Genomic DNA, 18816 nt, shown 5'->3' on the forward strand with positions numbered 1-18816 from the left:
CAGAGGTGTAAAGTTGGGGGTGACTATTTATGAGTACCCAGTCAAGTATGCTTTCTTTTTGGTTGGGTTTACCTATCCTGGTAGGGGTGGATATGATTTGTGTAAATGCATGCAGGTTAATATGGGTGGTTGGGGATTCTGAGGAACAGGTGCCCCAGTCTTTGTTAAAGTCTCCAATTAGTAGCTTTTCTTGGGGGTAGTGACATGATAGCCAGTGTAGGATATCTTCAAGTGTAGATTTATTGTTACCTGGGGGAATGTACATACAGATGATATTAATGCATTTATTTTTATTAAGTTGCAATTTGGTGGCAAGAATCTCTGCGTTATTAATCTGAGATGGTTGTATTACATCTATGGTGACATTCAACTCAGATTTATCGAGTACAGCTACCCCACCCCCCTTCCTGGAAGCACAATCCAGCCTGTGTATGTTGTACCCAGGTGGTAACACTTCATTGTCTTTAGTGTTAGGTTTTAACCAGGTTTCAGATAAACAGAGAATCTCAGGGGAGTGGACATCCAGAAGTGCATGCAATTCATGTACCTTGTTATTAATGCTTCTAATATTGAGATGACAGGCTAGTTGAGAGTTAGTTGGTCTATTAATTGTAGGTTTGTAGCTTAGATTGCAAGTAGAAGGTGGTATTTGTATCTGAAGTGGTGGGCCAGGGTTGGGGTGAATATCACCACCAAGTATTAGGTTAAGTCTATACTTGGTGATGAACTTCAGGAATTTGTTTATTAGTTTGTGGTAGTGTTTGGATCTAGAGCTAATGTGCCTGGGGTTGAGATGTTGATAGACGAACAAGATGTTGGATAGGACCTGGTACTGTAAGTATGGTTGAAGGTGGGACGATTTACAGCTGGGGTGATAGTATGGCTTTTCGGGACCTGGAATCCTGTGAGAAACTGGTTTTCATACAAGGTAAGGAGGTATGGTGCAAACAAGAGGGGTAGTAAAGAGGAGTATATCATTATTTGTGATTCAGCTAGTGAGTTAAGGAACTGTTTTACCTGGTGATGCAATACCAGAAGATAGAGTGGTGAGGTAAAGGTACTGGAAGGGGGAATGGGAGAATGCCAGATGAAAGCTAATAGGTGCTATTAAAATGTAGGTAGAAGAATGGGGGTGGGAGGAATTATCCCAGATGAAAGCAGATAGGATCTAGAAAGTGAGGGAGTGGCTGTAGTACTTTAAATTTAGAGGTACTGGGGGCAGGAGGGAATTGGGGGCAGGGAGGGGAGTGAAGAGAGCCCGAGCGTAGCGGGGCTATTGCAGTTTACAAGGTTTCCCAAGGTGTCCTAAAGCTAAAAGGTAAGTATTATTGCTCTTAATGTAAGAGTCAGTTTACTTAAGTTACAGGGGAAGGAGGCAAACACTCAAGTAGAAAAAAGAGCCCTATGGCTGACCAAAATAGTGACCTGCTTAATTACACAGCACTGTAAGTGAAAGCTTAACAAATGCTTTTTGTGTGCAACCTACTCTGCTTAAATGCTGAGAGAAACTGATTTTGTTATGGTGACCAGTCGCAGTCCTGTAGACTCCGTTTTGTAGGTAAATGTAGAGTTCAAACTAAGTCACACCAGGTCAGCCAAGGGGGGAAGAGAGAGTGAAATCCTAAGCACCTAGATTTGATAATTGCAACTAGTGAGTATCAATTTGATATGCTGTTTTTATTAACAGTTTCAGATTATTATTATCAAGCAACACAACCAGTAACTGTGTGGTTTCGATGAAGCAAAAAGTAATTTTAGTACAAAAATGTAGTGCCCTTACAAGTATCATGGACTTTATGCAAATGACTGCACAAAGAAGAAAAAAAACACATTGCCATGTTTTGTGTGGTTAAACCTATACTGGAATAAAATATTGTGCCATTTTCTCCTCCATTTCTTCATGCAATGTTCACAAATGTCAGCATGACACCAGTCTTTCTTTCAAGTGTTGTTTGTACTGCGATTGTTACTGATACTGCCCACACAAAGAATCTGATGCAGTTAGAGTAAGAATAGCATTTCTGGAAAAAGCATGCATCAAAATTAATGTAAATGTATTCATATTGTTCACCGACAGTGCTGCTCATTACAAAAAGGGTGAGCAAACAGCATTACCACTGACTCACGTATACGTATGTATCGCTGTCTGATAATTCGTTCACCTCAGCACCACAAAAGCAGCAACTGACACACAGTTAAGACAAAATTATAAATATAAGTGATCGAAAAAGTAAGACACTGGATGAACTTTAAAATCTTGCTACAAAAAGCTGCGGCAGAAAAAGTTTCACTATGATAACGATCATGCTGTCCAGTGACACCCTCCCACCAGTGTACAGTAATAATTTTAGAGAATCGAGTAGCCTGCATGTTTTTGTTGCTACCTTCTTTACTTTAATCTTTTGTTTATAGCCCCAATCTTCAAGCAATCCGACCACTGGAGGATGATGAAGAGGCGCTAGAAGTTCTTTATAAAGCTTAATGTAACCTAGTTCAATGAAAGAATAGGTGCTAATGAGTATGGAAAACAGTGTTCTATGCTGGATACTTCTCTGTTTGAAATGAATTGTGAGTAGTGGAGCCAGCATTCCTGTGTTGTAGACTGGCTAAAAAAATATTTTGTCTGCAGTACATTTCAACTTTTGCTACCCTTCACCACCAGTTGTTACTTTGCTATAGAGTACACATTGTGTGCTTGCTGACATCATTGGTTATAGCCACTTGGATGACTGTGTATCACAGAACATTGTGATCAAATGAATGAACTATGTACATAACAACTGCCACTCAAGAACGTATATTTTGAGCCCAGTTTTGTGAGAATACAGTGTGCAACTCGTTACAAAGCCCCCTCCACCCAACAGACCTCTCAACTTCTTAGATCAAGGAGAAAGCTAAAAGTAGTGGGGGAGCAAAGGACAAAATACAGGGACATCAGATATTTCTCTTAATTTATATTCTTAGAAAGCTGCTAGAATTTTAAGCTTTGCATCAACATTTTTTTTCCTGAAGGCTGTTAACGTCTGAAACTCAAGTAAATTTCATTATTTAGTGACTATAGTCCTCATTTACCAGAAAAAAAAAACACAAGCTTTATTAAGGTACAGACCAAAATATGAGGTAGAATCAATGACCTTGGGAAAGCAGTCAGTTGAAAGCAAGCATCTATGCCCTCAAGCAGTCCAATGCATATTATGTAGGGTAGTGCAACAGGTTAAGCTTCCATTCAGTGGTGAGGAAAGCAGTGTGTTTGTAGGTTCAAAACACCCACATAAGCTTGCATGGTTAGGCTTATAATGGTTGTTGTTAGCCTATTGCACACCTATGAACAACAGTTTTGTGGCACCAAGTGTCAGACTTTTCAGTTTCTGGGGTAAAACAGCTGGTCCCTAGGATATTCTGTTGACCTGGCTTCTGCCTGTCACGTACTGGTGGTTATATGTAGTGCATGATCTGAATCTCAGCAAACCTTTACTTACCACCTTGGCCAGTACCTTTCTTGATGACACATACCTTAGACTATGTCTGGAATGCTTGTATTTTGAGGTCTTCTAAAAATGGAGAAGTTTTCTGTACAGAGTTGGTTGTATATTAACCTGAAGGAAGTGTTGTAGTTGTAGGACTGAAGGCATTTCACAAACATTTTAAGCTAAGGAGTGTTTCAAGTAAACAGCCAACTTTAATGATCATGTGATACATATACATGAAGGGTGTATGTCCTCAGAAGACTGTTTTTTCTTCTTTTTTTTCCTTAATATCACATTGTTTATCATAGCTTGTTGTTCAAGTCTCTTCTGTTGTAATTTTGGTGTTACATATATAAAGTAGTCCTTAAAAATGTCTGCAGCCCATCAGTGTGAAAGTTTCCACAGCACTGTCTTAATCAGTTTTATAAAGGTGCCTGTTAATATTCAGAGCAGTCATTTTTTAATCTTTTTAGAGAATTTGAAATTATAATTAAATAACTAGGAAAATGTTTGTGTGTGATGTTATATCCTGCTGTATCTGCCAGGTGCTCTACTGTTGTGGACATTTTTTTTCAGAGTTGAAAAAAAAAAAATGGAACAGTGTTAGTGTAAGCATCATGGTGCCATTGCAGTACCTAATAAATAATGAGAGAGTAGTGCATACCCTTTACTTCTTTTTTATGAGTGTGTCTCTGACATTGGGCAGTGCCATGCACTCTATATGCATATGGGAGATGCTATGTGGCATGGTGCTTAGGCAGTTCATAGTGAACTCCTGATTCCTCGTATAAAAGTTTGATAACAAAGGAACCAAGAATTTGCTTAAATGACAACTGTATTTCAGTAGCAGTTTCTCTTTTCTTAGATGTGCTTATTTGCTCAGATCAGAGTTGCATAATGTAGACAGAAGTGCAGGAACTGTGATGCAGTTTCCACGAGTGAAAAAGGGACTGTTGAAAGATTATTGTTAAAATATGCACATTTCCTAAAAGATTTTAGGTATTTGTAGGAAAAGAATACTTTTAAGGATGGATGTTGCTTGATATAAATGTTTCGCAGTCCAGAAATTGCCATTAAATTGCTGATTTAAAATTTTCATTTCCAGTTCCAGTGAAGTAGAAGAACACTTGTTCTGTCATCTTCACTTTCATCATGATTTAGGTAGCCCACCTAACTTCACTTAGGTATAAGAACGTGTTGGTCACTTATGTAAGAGGCAATACGTCTTAGTGAAAATTATTGTGACATGTTTGAAGTGGGCCTGTGATTGTAGTAAGAGTGGGAAAGAAATGTGCTGAGTGAGGCAGCATGACCTTTCCTGGGACAAAATGCCATTGGCAATCAGATATGCCAGGAATTAATAGACTTCAGTAATAAGATGCTTCCCATCAGTAGCAGATTGCCTTCTTAACATGCAGCATGCAAGGTTACGATTATTGAAGACTGAAAGGTATTAAACATCTGCAGTGTCTCATTTGTGGATTTGTTCTTGGACTGCATTCTGTGCCAAGTTGTATTTCACATTCTTGAGTAAAACTGAGCTTAGTTTCAAGTGCTGAACAGATACGTTGAGAATGTATAGTATATACAGATGTATCTTGGGATTCTACACAAGTATTGTAATTGTGAGAAGTAAAAAAAAAATTCTTAATTTTGCATGAACTATGGTCTGGTTGTTTCTGTTCTTTATTGTTATTTTTCTGTTCATGCGATTTCCATTTCATTTCAAATGTTTTGTCAAAGTTTGCTAAATTTTTTCTTGTGTTCTGATTTCCACAGAACTTGCATCAAGTAAAACAGATACAAACCCTGAGGCATTTAAATGAAAGGCTGGTGGCTGAAAATAGGGCCCTGACGAGAGTGGTTGCCAAGCTCTCAGAGTCCTGTAAACAGCTGCAGTGCCAGTCAGTGGACTTATAGATACCTTCTTGCTTCCTGTTTCCTCTCCTTTATGTTGTCAGGCAGGTGTTAATTTTAAGCTAGTCTTTTACTTTAGTCATTTTATTCTTCTGCTTTGTGCTTGTAGTTTGATTATGAAACTGCTTTGGAGAAAAAATATATATTGCATGTTTTTACTTTGTATTGTGCTAAGTATATTCATTTTGATAGTGTTTTTTCTGTAGTGCACAATTTATACTTCATTTTAAAAAAAGTGCTTGACAAGCTTAACTTTACCCCAGAAGTAATTATTGTGCTGTAGAGATTTTTGCTTATATGCATGTTGTTAAGTTAAAGCTTCCAGTAAAGCAGCCTGCCAGGTAGTCCAGCACAAATTGCATGGCTTTGGATTTCTTTCCAGGGTGTGCTTTGCTTCATTCTGATATGCATAACTAGAGTGTATTTCTTTCCTTGTGCACAGTACACATATGGGAATGTTAACTTGGCTCACTTCATGAACAGCATAAACAATTCCAATGCATACAACATGAAAGGTGTATACATGATACATTGGGTGCTGTAGTACACTTAATGTTCATTTTGGAAAGTTCATTACAGGTACTAGTCTACACTAATATGCCTGTATCCCGCAGGCAGTAGCATCACTGAAGAAAACAAATTCTTAAAGAACTGTGCAGTAAGTAGTTAAGATGCAAATGTGTAGCTTCCCTGGGTACAGTCTGGCAGATATTCAAGGAAGACTCTGCAGCTTAACAGAACTACTCGATGTTCTTCGTGTTTCACTGTTGCAGTCATCACTTGTGGGTTATCCCTGCTGTAGTAGTCCTCGGCCGGCCTGAATACCAAAGTCAGTGTTTTTCTGCGTCAGCTGCTGTCGCTTGTTGACTGACGTCAGTGCTATAAAGCAAGGCAGACGACACCATTACATCAGTCTTTCTTGCTGTGGAGCCTATAGCAGAAGCAGTTCGCAAGTGTGTCGGTCGGTTCTACCAGAGCTCGAATTACAGCCGAAAATGTCTAAAGCTAAGTACCCCATTGGGGATCCTTTTTTCTTGCACTAACCCATGTCCGAAAAAGTTAAGTCGTCTCGCCTGTGGAAAGCAGGTCCCACACAGAGACTTCCATCCATACTGCGTCACTTGTTTAGGTCCAGACCACGACGTCCCCCATTGCCGGTTCTGTGCCCTCTTTAACGGGGGAATCATTCATCGTAGAGCTCTTATTGTAGACAGGTATTTTCGTCTTCCGTCTTCACATTCAGAAATGGCATCGATCAGCCAACAATCCATAGAAATTCCGAAAAAATGTAGAGATAAAGAGAGAGACAGACCACACAAGGTTAAGCCTTCCGACGACACTACCGCTAAGCAGGTAATCAGTTCTCCGGAATTCAGTGAGGCGCTTTCGCAGCCCCTGATGCTCGATTCGATATCTATGCAGGCCTCTACCGAGACCCTTTCGGTGTTCGGTATGCCACAGAAATCTTCTTAGTCTTCCGAGCCTTTGATTGTCTCTGCCTCAGTTGGGTCCAGAGTCGAGACGCAGGCACCGGCTTCCAAGGAAGCCTTTCACACTACCAATTCTAGACAAAGACTGACGTCTTCTCATCTGACTACCATTTCTCTCAGATGGATGGATACTCTTAGGCCTAGAAGCCAGGCCACTCCTAGAAAATTTACCTCTAGCCACCATCTTACTCCTGCTTCACCACCCCAACCCAAATACTTAAGATGGCGGAGGATCTTATCTCCCTTATCAGGGGTAGACAGGCCACACCCTCTGAAAGGAAAAGACACCCTTCTCCTGAACTAATGACAGGATTCTGAGGAAGCTGGTTATTCAGATTTTGAAGAGGAACAACCACCTCTGACTGCTTATGAGGATTCAGATGCAGTGGAATCCATTCCTTTTGCCTCCCCACCAGAAGATCTTTCCTTTGGAGAAACCCTTCACACCCTCAGGGAACATTTCCACTGGGAATGTCAGAACTTCTCAGTCTAAGAAATGACTAAGAGTTTCTAGACCTGCCCCAGCACAGACCCCTGGCCATCCTCCCGTATGTTAGAAGTGGTGGGTGATGTTTTCCATGAATCCAGCTGAGCCCCTGATGCCCTCCCACCTGCTCCCAATAAACCTGACAGGTATTGCAGAGTACCAGATTCTCACAAATACCTATACAGAAATCCTGCTGCAGACCCGGAGGTCATTACACAGGGACTCACAGGAGCTAAGGCTAGTTCTGCAAAGAATCCTATTCCTTCTGACAAGGATTCCAGAGCTCTGGACAGATGGGGTAAAAAAGGTATACACATCTGCAACCTTAGCTATCAGAGCACTCAGCTGTCAGTTCCATATGGTAAAATATCAACAACACACTTTGGAACTATTAAAGCAAAAGATTTCTACCTTTCCTGACTGTGCCAGTTCGAAAGAGTTAGCAGATTCTTTGCACTCTACTTGTCAAGTGGCCAAACACTCATTACACTGTGGATATGATGCCCTACAAACCTCAAGCAGGGCAGCTGTGTCAGGATCTGTCATTAGGAGACATGCATGGTTGATGGAACAACTTGTCCCTGATCATGTCAAGTCTAAATTTATTGATGCACCCTCGGATAAGAACTGCTTGTTTGGAGTAAAAGCAGAAGAGGTGCATAAAAAGATGGAAGACAAAGCAAAATCTATGCAAACAGTAAAAGATTTCTTTCAGGTTCAACCTCCTAGGTTCAGCAGAAATTTTTCCTCTAAGCACTGGTCCTTTCCTGCACCTAGCAGACAGGGGTAAGGTAAGCTCTGCAGGGCCATCCGCCCAGGCCCCTATCCCAGGGACAGCAGAGAACCAAACAGTGGACCACTTCCGCCCCAAAGGCAGGGAGTTCTAAGCCATCCTTCTATGGCAAAAACCTCTCAATGTCTCCCTCTCCCCCCTCTGCCCTCATTTCACTCACCAAAAGCTAGGAGGAAGGCTCTCCCTCTGCAGGGAAATTTGGCTTTCTGTAACAAAGGACCAATGGGTCTTAAAGATCATTTTTCAGGGATACAAATTCTCTTTTAACGAGCTCCCAATTCCAAGAGGATACCCAGACTTGCCTCCAAATCAGTGGGCAGAGGCAGTGAAACAAGTCCAGACTCTCATATCCCAGGGGGGCAGTAGAACCTGTTCCTGCAGATCAAACAGGCAAAGGCTTTTATTCTAGACTATTCCTTGTTCCCAGAAAAGAGGGCACTTTGCACCCCATCCTGGATCTATCCATTTTGAACACCTCCCTGGTGGTCCCCAAATTCAAAATGCTAACTTTGCAGTAGCTGCTGCCTATGCTGACAAAAAAATGCCTGGTTAGGGACCCTAGCCCTAAAAGATGCCTACCTCCACATCCCCATAAGGGAGTCCTGCAGGAAATTCGTGCGCTTCAGAGCAGGCTCACAACACTTTCATTTCTCTGCGATACCCTTTGGTTTATCTACTGTTCCCAAGGTATTCACCAAATGCTTAGCCTGCCATAGCATTTTGCAGACAGAGAAATATACAGGTTTACCCTTACCTGGATGACTGCCTTATTCAGGCAGGGTGCAAAGAAAAGCTGCTGTAGGACCTCCTCTTAGTCAAAACCTTCCTAACTTCCTTAGGATTATGAATGCGAAGAATTCAAACGCCCTCCAGGAGGATTATTTTCTTGGGACTGCTGGACACAGCATCCCAAATAGCCTTCCTATCCCCAGAAAAGCAGAGCTTCCTGCCCCTCTACTTTCGAGGAAGTTCCTGCAAGCCTTGGGGTACATGGCATCTTGCATCCTTCTAATTCCTCTGGCCAGGCTTTACATGAGAAACAGCATCCCAAATAGCCTTCCTATCCCCAGAAAAGCAGAGCTTCCTGCCCCTCTACTTGCGAGGAAGTTCCTGCAAGCCTTGGGGTACATGGCATCTTGCATCCTTCTAATTCCTCTGGCCAGGCTTTACATGAGAAAACTCCAGTGTTGTCTAAAGAACCTTTGGTGTCAGCACACTCAGCCTCTAGAGACCACTCTCCCTCTGACCCCCTGTGTAAGGGCCAAGTTTCTCTGGTGGGCAGGGGCCTGTGCTGAGAACAAGGGTCTTCCCTTCATCCTCTGTCCTACCAGGCAGACCATCACCACTGACACCTCAGACATTGCTTGGGATACTCACCTAGCAGGCAGGTGCACCCAAAGTCTTTGGGATGCCCAGCACCTTCCCTTACACATCAACCAGAAGGATATGATGGCAGTACAAAAGGTGCTGACATCCTTCAAACCCTATTTCAGGCAGGAGTTCTCCTTATCAGAACAGACAATACCACAGTAATGTGGTACATCAGCAAACAGGGAGGGGCCCAATCTTACACACTGTGCAGGCTAGCCATGAACCTCTGGCTTGACCGCCTTCTCCATGGGATTACACCTAATAGCACAATACCTACCAGGGATCAACAACACCCTGGCAGACCACTTACTGGACCCCCACGAATGGCAGCTCCACTGAAAAATCTTTTTCCAAGTCACTCAGGAGTGGGGAACTCCATAGGTGAATATATTTGCTTCTCACCTCAACCACCAGCTTAAAAAAAAAAATCTGTACTGGGGAGTATCACCACCTAGCGTGGAAGGTGGATGCCTTGACCTTCCCCTGGAACTCCCTGTTTTTGTGTATGCATCCCTCCTCTGCCTCTTCTTCCTAAGGTACTGATCAAGATAAGGGAGGAGAGACCAAAGGCCATCTTCATTGCTCCAGATTGGCCCAGACAGCATTGGTACCCCTTACTGCCAGCCTGACATCACAGCCTCCCAGGCAGCTCCCCCTGATCTCAGACCTCTTGACTCAGGTGGGGGGGGGATGCTGTACCCAGACTTGCAGACTCTCAAACTGTCAGCATGGCTAATACTGTAAAAGCAAACAAGGGGCCCTTGCTAAGCAAACAGATCCTAGACATTATCACAGAGGCCAGAAGGCCCAGCACCAGAAACTCTTATACAGAGAAATGGAAAAGATTCTGCTCCTGGACCCAGTCCATAGGGGGCAGTTACTCACAACCTTACATTCCTCTTATCCTGGACTATCTAGTGGAGTTACTCAATAGTTGTCTCTCCTTCTCTTCTGTTAAAATCCACGCATCAGCCATTTCAGCTCATTTCAATACAGACCAGCCCCTGTTCTCACATCTTTTGATTAAACAATTCCTCAGAGGGGCTTCTAATATCAGACCTCACAGAAGGCCACCCACACCAGCCTGGGACCTGAATTATGTTTTGGAAAAACTAATCGTACCACCCTTTGAACTTGCTGCTTCAGCAGAACTGAAATACCTCTCCTGGAAGACTGCTTTCCTACTAGCTATCAACTCAGCCAGAAGGGTTTCAGAACTTCAGGCACTGATGGCAATTGAGTCCTTCATCATTTTCCATGCTGACAGTCTTCTTGAGGACTAACCCCTCCTTTATGCCCAAGGTGGTATCTAATGCGACTCTCAACCAGACCATACTTCTACCCACCTTCTTCCCTAACTCTCAAAACAAGGGGGGAAAGTATTCTGTATTCACTAGACGTGCACAGACAGCTCAGATACTACCTGGACCATACTAAACCCTTCAGGAAAACAGAACAGCTTCTTGTCAGCTTTGCCCCATAGGCAGAGGGGAAGCCCATTTCCAAGCAAACCATTTCCAGATGGATATCACACTGTATCCATTTCTGCTGCAGATTCCATAGGAACCCCCAAGTCCACTAGGGCAGCCTCCACTTCCACAGCATTCCTCAGAGGAGTTCCCACCAGGGACATCTTGGAAGCTGCCACCTGGACCTCTGTCCATACCTTTACAAAGCATTACCACCTACCTCTTCTCTAAGACTTGGGCAGGGTTTGCCTCTGCAGTTCTGAAGGGCATGCTTTACACATGCCTAGGTCTCTAACTAATCCTTCCACCCCTCTCCTCAGCTTTGGGAATCCTCCCACAGGTGATGACTGCAACAGTGAAACACGAAGAACATAGTACAGTTGTGTACACTTAGCATAAATGTAGATGTTGGAGTGTATTCACTGTTGCAGTCCTGGTTTCCTTCCCTCCTTTCCCCCTTATATCTTCTTTCCCTAGGGAGTCGTAAGCTTCTTATAGTGGCTTTTAGTCACCAAGACCACTTTACCATATTTCCTTGGACTTCTGACTGGTTACTGCAAGAAAAACTGATGTAATGACGTCGGCTGCCATGCTTTATAGCACTGATGTCCTGACGTCAGTCAACAAGCGACAGCAGCCGACACAGAAAAACATTGACTCTGGTATTCAGGCCAGCCGAGTGCTATCACAGCAGGGATAACTCGCAGGTGATGACTACAACAGTGAATACACTCTAACATCTACATTTGTGGTAAGTGTATACAACTGTACTTTCCTGGTAACATATTCATTTACTTTGTGATGGAAAATTCAGTAATGTAGAGAACAGTGTCACTTGTTTAGTTCAGTGAGCATGCCTTTAGTCAGAGCTTTTGATACTTAACCACCTTCTCTCCCATCTTTCAAAACCACTCTGCAAGGCTTCCTGGGTAACATCTGTTTCTTTTCTTGCTCAAAACCTGGATAAACTATATCTCTGAATGTGAACAAGTACCGTTTCATTCCTTATACCTCCTTACTCTCCCTTCTATCAAATTCTGTTCCCTGACTTTCTGTCTAAATGTACCATAAGCATGTTTTTCCCTCACTTCATATTGCAGTTCCTGTTGGTATTAGACTTTAATTTCTCTACAGGCTAAAATTTCTCTAAATATTAAACGATTGTCATATAACTTGTATCAGTTCTTAAACAATGTTTTATATTATGCCTGATTTGTTGTAATTATGTAAACTGCAGATGTTTTTGTTTTATTTTTGAAAATTGTAAGATCGTTCTTACAATGTTTTGTAATAATTTGGAGCTTTTCTCCCTGGGCCTCCGTTGAAAATGGGCTTCTACCCAGTCAGACCTTCCCAGTAATCAAATGTTAATAAATAAATATATATATATATATATAAATATCAAGTAAGAAAATTCAGTGTGTACTTAATGACCCAGCAAGAGAACTAAAAAAGCACAACGAAGGTCATCCTGTTGACAAAACTGAGAAATAACCGTAAACCACACAGTCCATAGAAAATGGTTGATCTCACAACGATAATAAAAAAACACTTAAAAAAAATCACAAGGTAAGGTCAGGTGCTTTCATCCCAAAACAACTGGGACTTCTTCAGAACCATTACCAATGACATGAACCATACATTTAAATACTCTTAAAAAAAAAAAAAAACAGATCACATGTTTTAAATTACCATTAAAAATGTAAAATATCCAAGGTAAAAAACGTAAGTAGAAAAACTTCTTTCCTATTCATATGATAAAAGTTCCTTACATAACTAAAATCTTGAGCTTTAAACCTCTTTACTGGCATAATTGAAATATATATTTTTTTTATTATTCCAGGGGGAACAGTGGCATTCATTCTTAATTGCCAATGTAGTTCCTTCATTTGTAACCTATTTTCCCAAAATCCCCCCTGAAATCTTTCTCAACTACTTCTAGTATCCCAAACCTAAAACTATTGCATCTTAGACTATTTTGTACGTGTCTCTGTAGACAGTTATACTCGCTTCCTTGTTGAATTGCATATATGTGTTCATAAATAAGTTTCTTGAAACTTCTCAGTTTTCCCCAACGTTAAAAAAAAAAAAAAAAAAAAAAAAACATTCCTGACAGCAATGTATATTACTCCTATTGAACCACAGTTGCCAGCCTTATAGTCAACGATGGTTGTCCTATTGTCACACTTTGTCCTTGTAAAATGTACTTGCAATATTTACAGGCACCACAGGTAATTGTCCCTTTCTCTTTGTTTAACATATTAGTCAGGGGATGTTCAAGTAAATATTTTAAATCGAGAGTTGTTTTATACACGAATGTAGGTTTTACCCCCAAAATGTTGAGAAGTTCTGGTTACTCCTAAATAGAACCCAGTTCCTATTAACTATATTACAGATACTTTCACTCAATTCTCCATGAAATACTACCAGTGAATTTGTGTAAGAATTCTCTCTCACCATTTCTTTATTTTGATCCAAAGGGATACCTAAAAGGGGTTTGTATCTGGTACCCTGCCCTCCTAGCACTTTTTCACTAATACTCCACACTACCCCTGGGGGGTAACCTCCATTGATAAACGTGTGGCTCAAGTTACCCATTTCTTTCTTAAAAGTTACCCATTTCTTTCTTAAAGTCAACCATATTTAGCATATTTTGGCTACTCCTACCATCTGCCCTTTTATCACATTGTGTTTTGTGTGTCTCGGATGATTACTCTTATAATCCAAGTAATCATTAGAGAAAGTAGGTTTCCTGTACAACTTAAACCAAAAACAGCTTTTCTCATGTCTTTAAAAACAGTTACATCCAAGTAATTAACCTTATCATCCAAATGACATTGTGCAAATTGGAAGTAACCACAAATGTTGATCAAGGGAACTAATGTAAAGCAAACACATTCTGGCTAGGCTTATAGATGCCCTCGGGAAGATAGTCTAGTACTTACCTATGAACCTGTAAGTATTCAATAAATTCATCCGTAATCTAGTCTACTTTCTTCCACAGGATGAACTACTAGTTAGTACATACCTCTTCTCCCATGAGTAAATGACCAAGTTTGCAAATAAAGGGGCACAGCTTGTGGCCATCCCTACTCCGCTCGTCTGTTTAAAAATGCCCCTTCAAATACTACAGCATTGTTCTTCAAAACAGTTTCAGTTACTTCCATCACCATGTTGGTCAAAGTATTACCCAAATAAGTTCTTAACAGGGTCTCATGAAACAAATTCAGTCCTTCTTTATGGGAGATCAAGGTAAACCGGTCTACCACATCAGTTGTAGAGAAGATAACCATTTCAGAGTAGTTTTTACTTTCAGTTCTGGACAAGAGATCCCATGAATCTTTCAACGAGTGTTCACTGGGAATTAATGTGTTTCTCACTAACCTAGCCACAAAAATATGTAAAGAGTAGATATAACTATTATGGGAAGCCACTATTAAACAGTATAGAGGGTTCAGTACATTTTTATGTACTTTCAGTATTCCAAATGCTGTAGGAATAACCGGATGTGCATTAATCAAAAGTTGTAAACTTCCTCATTAATCACCTCCGTAATGAAGAATCTTCCAGAAACAACTGTATCTTTCGGTGTGCTGTTGATGTTTCATTTCTAGAAACAACTTCATATTTGTCATTGTCATGCAACAATGTTAATGTCTGACAGCTGTGTAACCGTTCTTTTCAACAATGGCCACCACCCCCATCCGGTTTCAGGAGTCATAGGTTTGTATTCAACCTCAAATTCCTCAGTAAATTATTTTCTTCTGTAGTCAAATTGTAAAACTTATTCTTGTGCTTTCTATGTATCTCGTAAATATTCTGAGTACAAGCCCTTTCAAAATTTGCAACCACTGGGTATAAAGGGGGATTAAAACTACTACGTTTCTTTTTCCGTTGTCACTGTTTTTCCTTTTTTGTCCTCCCAAATTTTTAAACATAAACTGTAAGTTTAACTTCCTTGTGTACAGTTTTAATTAAACTAAGGAAGCTGCTATATGTACTTATTTCGCTGGTACAAATTTTATCCCTTTCTTTAAAAAGGAAAAATAGTTCTTATCAATTTACAAACTAGCGTAGTTGTAAATATTAAAAGTCATAATTCATTAATTTTCCATCAAATGCTGTTACTGTTCCAACTGTTTTTTCAACTCTATCACTTCCTATTTGTTTGTGAGGGTGAATTGTCTTAACTGGTGAAACTTTTAATGCAGAAAGTGACGGTAGTGCAACAGTCTATTGAAAGACTACAAGTCCCAGAGCGCCCTGCGACTCGTTCATTGAGAGTTGAGACCTTCGGGTCGGATAGAGGAACAGAGAGAGTACTTCCTGGTTCCTCATGCATGGGACTCGATACTTATTCCCAAAACTCTCTTCCATGTGGCCAGAGAATGAATTCAAAGGGAGAGACTTCCCATACTCTGGAAGAAACTTCCTATCTATATCAAACAAAGCTCCTCATTAGCACTCTTCAAGAAAAATCTTGATGATTGGATGGGAAATAAGAAATTCACCCCGGGGATCACCTCTGTGGCTTTGCTCGACAGGGGCACAGGAAAATTATTTTCTTGGGTGGCGAAAGCCAGGGTACTTTTTGGCTAGGCTTATATAGGCCCTAGGCCAATAGCCTAGTATCTACCTATGAACCTGTGAGAGACTTTTGGGTGAGTGGATGATTTTAGAGACTGGATAAATGTTGAGTTCTCTTTTAGTAGCAGCAGTCGAACACCGGAGAACAGATTTACAATCAAAACTGGACGATTTCTCAACTAAGTTAGGTAAGGTATGCAATTTACAGTGCGATAATGCTTACCTAACAGAGAGTATCAACAATAAGTGAGTAGTGAAAGGTTTTTCGGGCATACAAATTCCCCAGTGGGGTTAAGGAGGGACAACCAGAATTTGATGAACTATTATACATGTTCTTCCGTCTATGAGTTAGAACTAATGCATTTTATTGTGAAAATAAATGTGAGAAGTATTAGTGTGTTAATGGATGAACTGGATAAGTCGAATAAAGAAATTACTAATGATGTTCAGTTTGTAAGTTTTAACAGAAAATATGATGTGATTTTAGAAAATTTGAACAACAGGTTAAGTTAAATTTAGAACGTAAGTAAAAAAATTGTTGAGAGATGAAAGAGATTATTTGGATAAAGTGGTTTATCCATTTCCCATGTCCTATGAACTGAATGAGAAGGATTGTGGTTATAGTAAAGTTAGATAGGAAGTGGAGTGAGACGAGATAGGCAGCCGCAAGAGAACAGGGGGCATCCACCAAGGAGAAGTTATGCTAACACGGCACAATAGATATGACAATGATGTATTTGAGCAGGAATACCCTCCTCTAAGAAGGTCTGAAAGGTTCCAAAATAAAAACAGACAGAATAATTTTTTAGAGTTCCTATTGAACCAAATGGGACTGAGGGGGAAGAACCAAGGACAAGTTTGGCAAAAGAACAGCCGAAACAGGTAGGAAGTGATACAATTGAAAACACAATTGGAATAGAAACAGCATTTTATGGAAACTTAATGAGTTATGACTGTTTTAATATTTACAACTATGCTAGTTTGGAAATTGATAGGAACTAAATGTACCATAAGTATGTTTTTCCCTCACTTCATTTTACAGATGTTCATCGTGTTTCACTGTTGTAGTCATTACTCTTCGGTTATCCTGCTGGCAAGCTACCCTCAGTCGGCCAGAATTCCAAAGTTTAGGTCCGGCGTCGGTTGCTGCCGCCTCTTCCCTGACATCAGTGCGCCAGGGGTATAAAAAATGCAGCCGACGCCATTTTCTTCAGTCTTTCTTGCCGCGCAGTGCCCGAAGCAAAAGCAGTTCACAAGTGCCGGTCAGCCGACTCCTGAGATATTCAAATCCCAATTTCAGAACCAAAGTCTTCATTAAAGCTAAGTACGCCGTTGGGGAAACTTTTTTCTTCCTCCAGACCGATGTCAGAAAAAGTTAAAAATTGTATTTCTTGTGGGAAGCAAATACCTCATAAGGATTTTCACTCTTACTGTATTCCTTGCCTAGGCCCTGATCACAACGTTGCTAGCTGTCTGTTTTGTGCTAGATTTAACCAACGCACTATTAAGCGTCGGTTCAATTTTGAATTTCGTTACTTTGGCCGAAGATTTAATTATATAATGCCGTCGGACCAGCCGACAACCGGAGTTTACAAAAAACGCAAGGACAAGGAAAAGGATAGGCATCCGAGGTCCAACATCGACGAGGCCTCTGCTAGGCCAGTCGCCAGTTCTCAGTGAGGTGCTTTCGCAGCCCCTGGCGCTCACTACCTCAGAGCCACAGGCCGCTTCCGACTTTCACGTGGAGCCACCTGGGCCTCTGGATACTCAAGGTATTGGACACTCGGAAATCATTCCCTCAGATGGGTCCGGAGCTGCTGAGCAGGCATTGCTTCTGAGGGTGTCTTCAGACCTACACAACTATATATTAAGCCATCTTCAGCTTCAAAGACTAAAGCAGCTCTAAAGACAAAGAAACAAGTACAGCATTCTCCTGCTCAGACTTCCATACCTAAAAAACAGATGCTTAAAGTGGCCAAAGACCTAATTACTTTGATCAGTGGCTCCCATCCCCCTCCTGATAAGAGGCCTAGGCAAGAGACAGAGTATGATTCTTCTGATCAGGTTTCTATTTCCTCTGATTCCTCTTCTGAACAGGATTACTCCATGCTTCCCTATGAGGATTCTGATGCTGAAGAATCCATTTCTTCAGCCTCTCCTCCTGAGGATTATTATTTTGGGGAAACCCTGCATACCATGAGGGAGCATTTCCACTGGGAGAGCCAAGATTATTCTGAATCTAAGAAGATGCTCAGGGACTTTCTGCTACTTCCTCAGCACAGACCCCTTGCTATTCCACCTGTTCTAGACATTGTAGATGTATTTTCAGAGTCCAGCATGTCCCCTGACTCTTTACCCCCTGCACCTGCTAAGCCAGACCGATACTACAGGGTCCCGGATTCTCATAAATTCCTATATAAAAACCCCGCTGCTGACCCAGAAACTATATCTCAGGGTCCCAAAGGGGTCAAAGCTTCCACTGCAAAACACCCTGTCCCCTCTGATAGGGATTCTAGGGCTCTAGACAGATTGGGGGGAAAAAGTCTACACTTCTGCTACCCTGGCTGTAAGGGCTTTAAATTGTCAGTTTCATATGCTTAAATATCAGCAGTATTTAATGTCACTGCTTAAACAGAAATTGTTGACAAATACTGAATGTTCAGAGAACAAGGAATTGCAGGATTTATTGCATGCAGCTGAACAAGTGGGAAAGCATACTTTGCAATGTGGTTATGATTCACTGGAGGCCTCTTGCAGGGCCGCTGTTACAGGTTCTGTTATTAGAAGGCATGCTTGGTTAAAGGAACAGAATCTGCCTGATCATGTTAAAGCAAAATTATTAGATGCACCATTACAGCATGATACTTTGTTTGGTACTAAAGCAGAAGAGGTGTTAAAAAAAATGGAGGATAAAGCAAAATTCATGCAGTCAAGGATTTCTTACAGGTACAGCCACCCAGGTTTAGCAGAAACTGGCCTTCTAAAAATTGGTCCTTTCCATTGTCAGACAGGCCACAAAGAGGCAGATACAGGCGTCCCAAAGGCAGATCTCAGCCCCAAGGCTCATACAGGCCTAAACAATGGGGTGCTCCTACCTCCAAAAGCGGAGAAGACAAATCACAGCCTTACAGGAAACAGTCCCATTGACTTTCCTCTACCAGATCCAAGCACTTTTCTTTTGGCAGCCCCCTTAGGGGGGAAACTAGCACTTTTTTCATCAAATTGGCAAATGGTT

At 41.3% G+C, this 18816-nt stretch overlaps 1 protein-coding gene across 3 annotated transcripts in view; it reads left to right on the top strand.

Annotated features, from left to right (window-relative positions):
• The window catches only part of PPP1R12A (protein phosphatase 1 regulatory subunit 12A), a 2492399-nt gene that overhangs the window by 2291445 nt on the left and 182138 nt on the right, over positions 1-18816 (top strand). For 2 of the 3 annotated variants that reach the window (XM_044087956.1, XM_044087957.1), the window contains exon 25: positions 5247-5422. The exons of the other annotated variant lie outside the window; for it this stretch is intronic. In XM_044087956.1, coding sequence (XP_043943891.1) covers positions 5247-5387 — 141 coding nt within the window. In that variant the 3' untranslated portion in view covers positions 5388-5422. Of the gene's footprint in view, positions 1-5246; positions 5423-18816 lie in introns of those variants that run through there. 3 annotated transcript variants of the gene reach the window in all.

Source organism: Protopterus annectens, chromosome 11.part0, assembly GCF_019279795.1.
Source record: "Protopterus annectens isolate FY-2018-M chromosome 11.part0, PAN1.0, whole genome shotgun sequence".
NCBI lineage: Eukaryota > Metazoa > Chordata > Ceratodontiformes > Protopteridae > Protopterus > Protopterus annectens.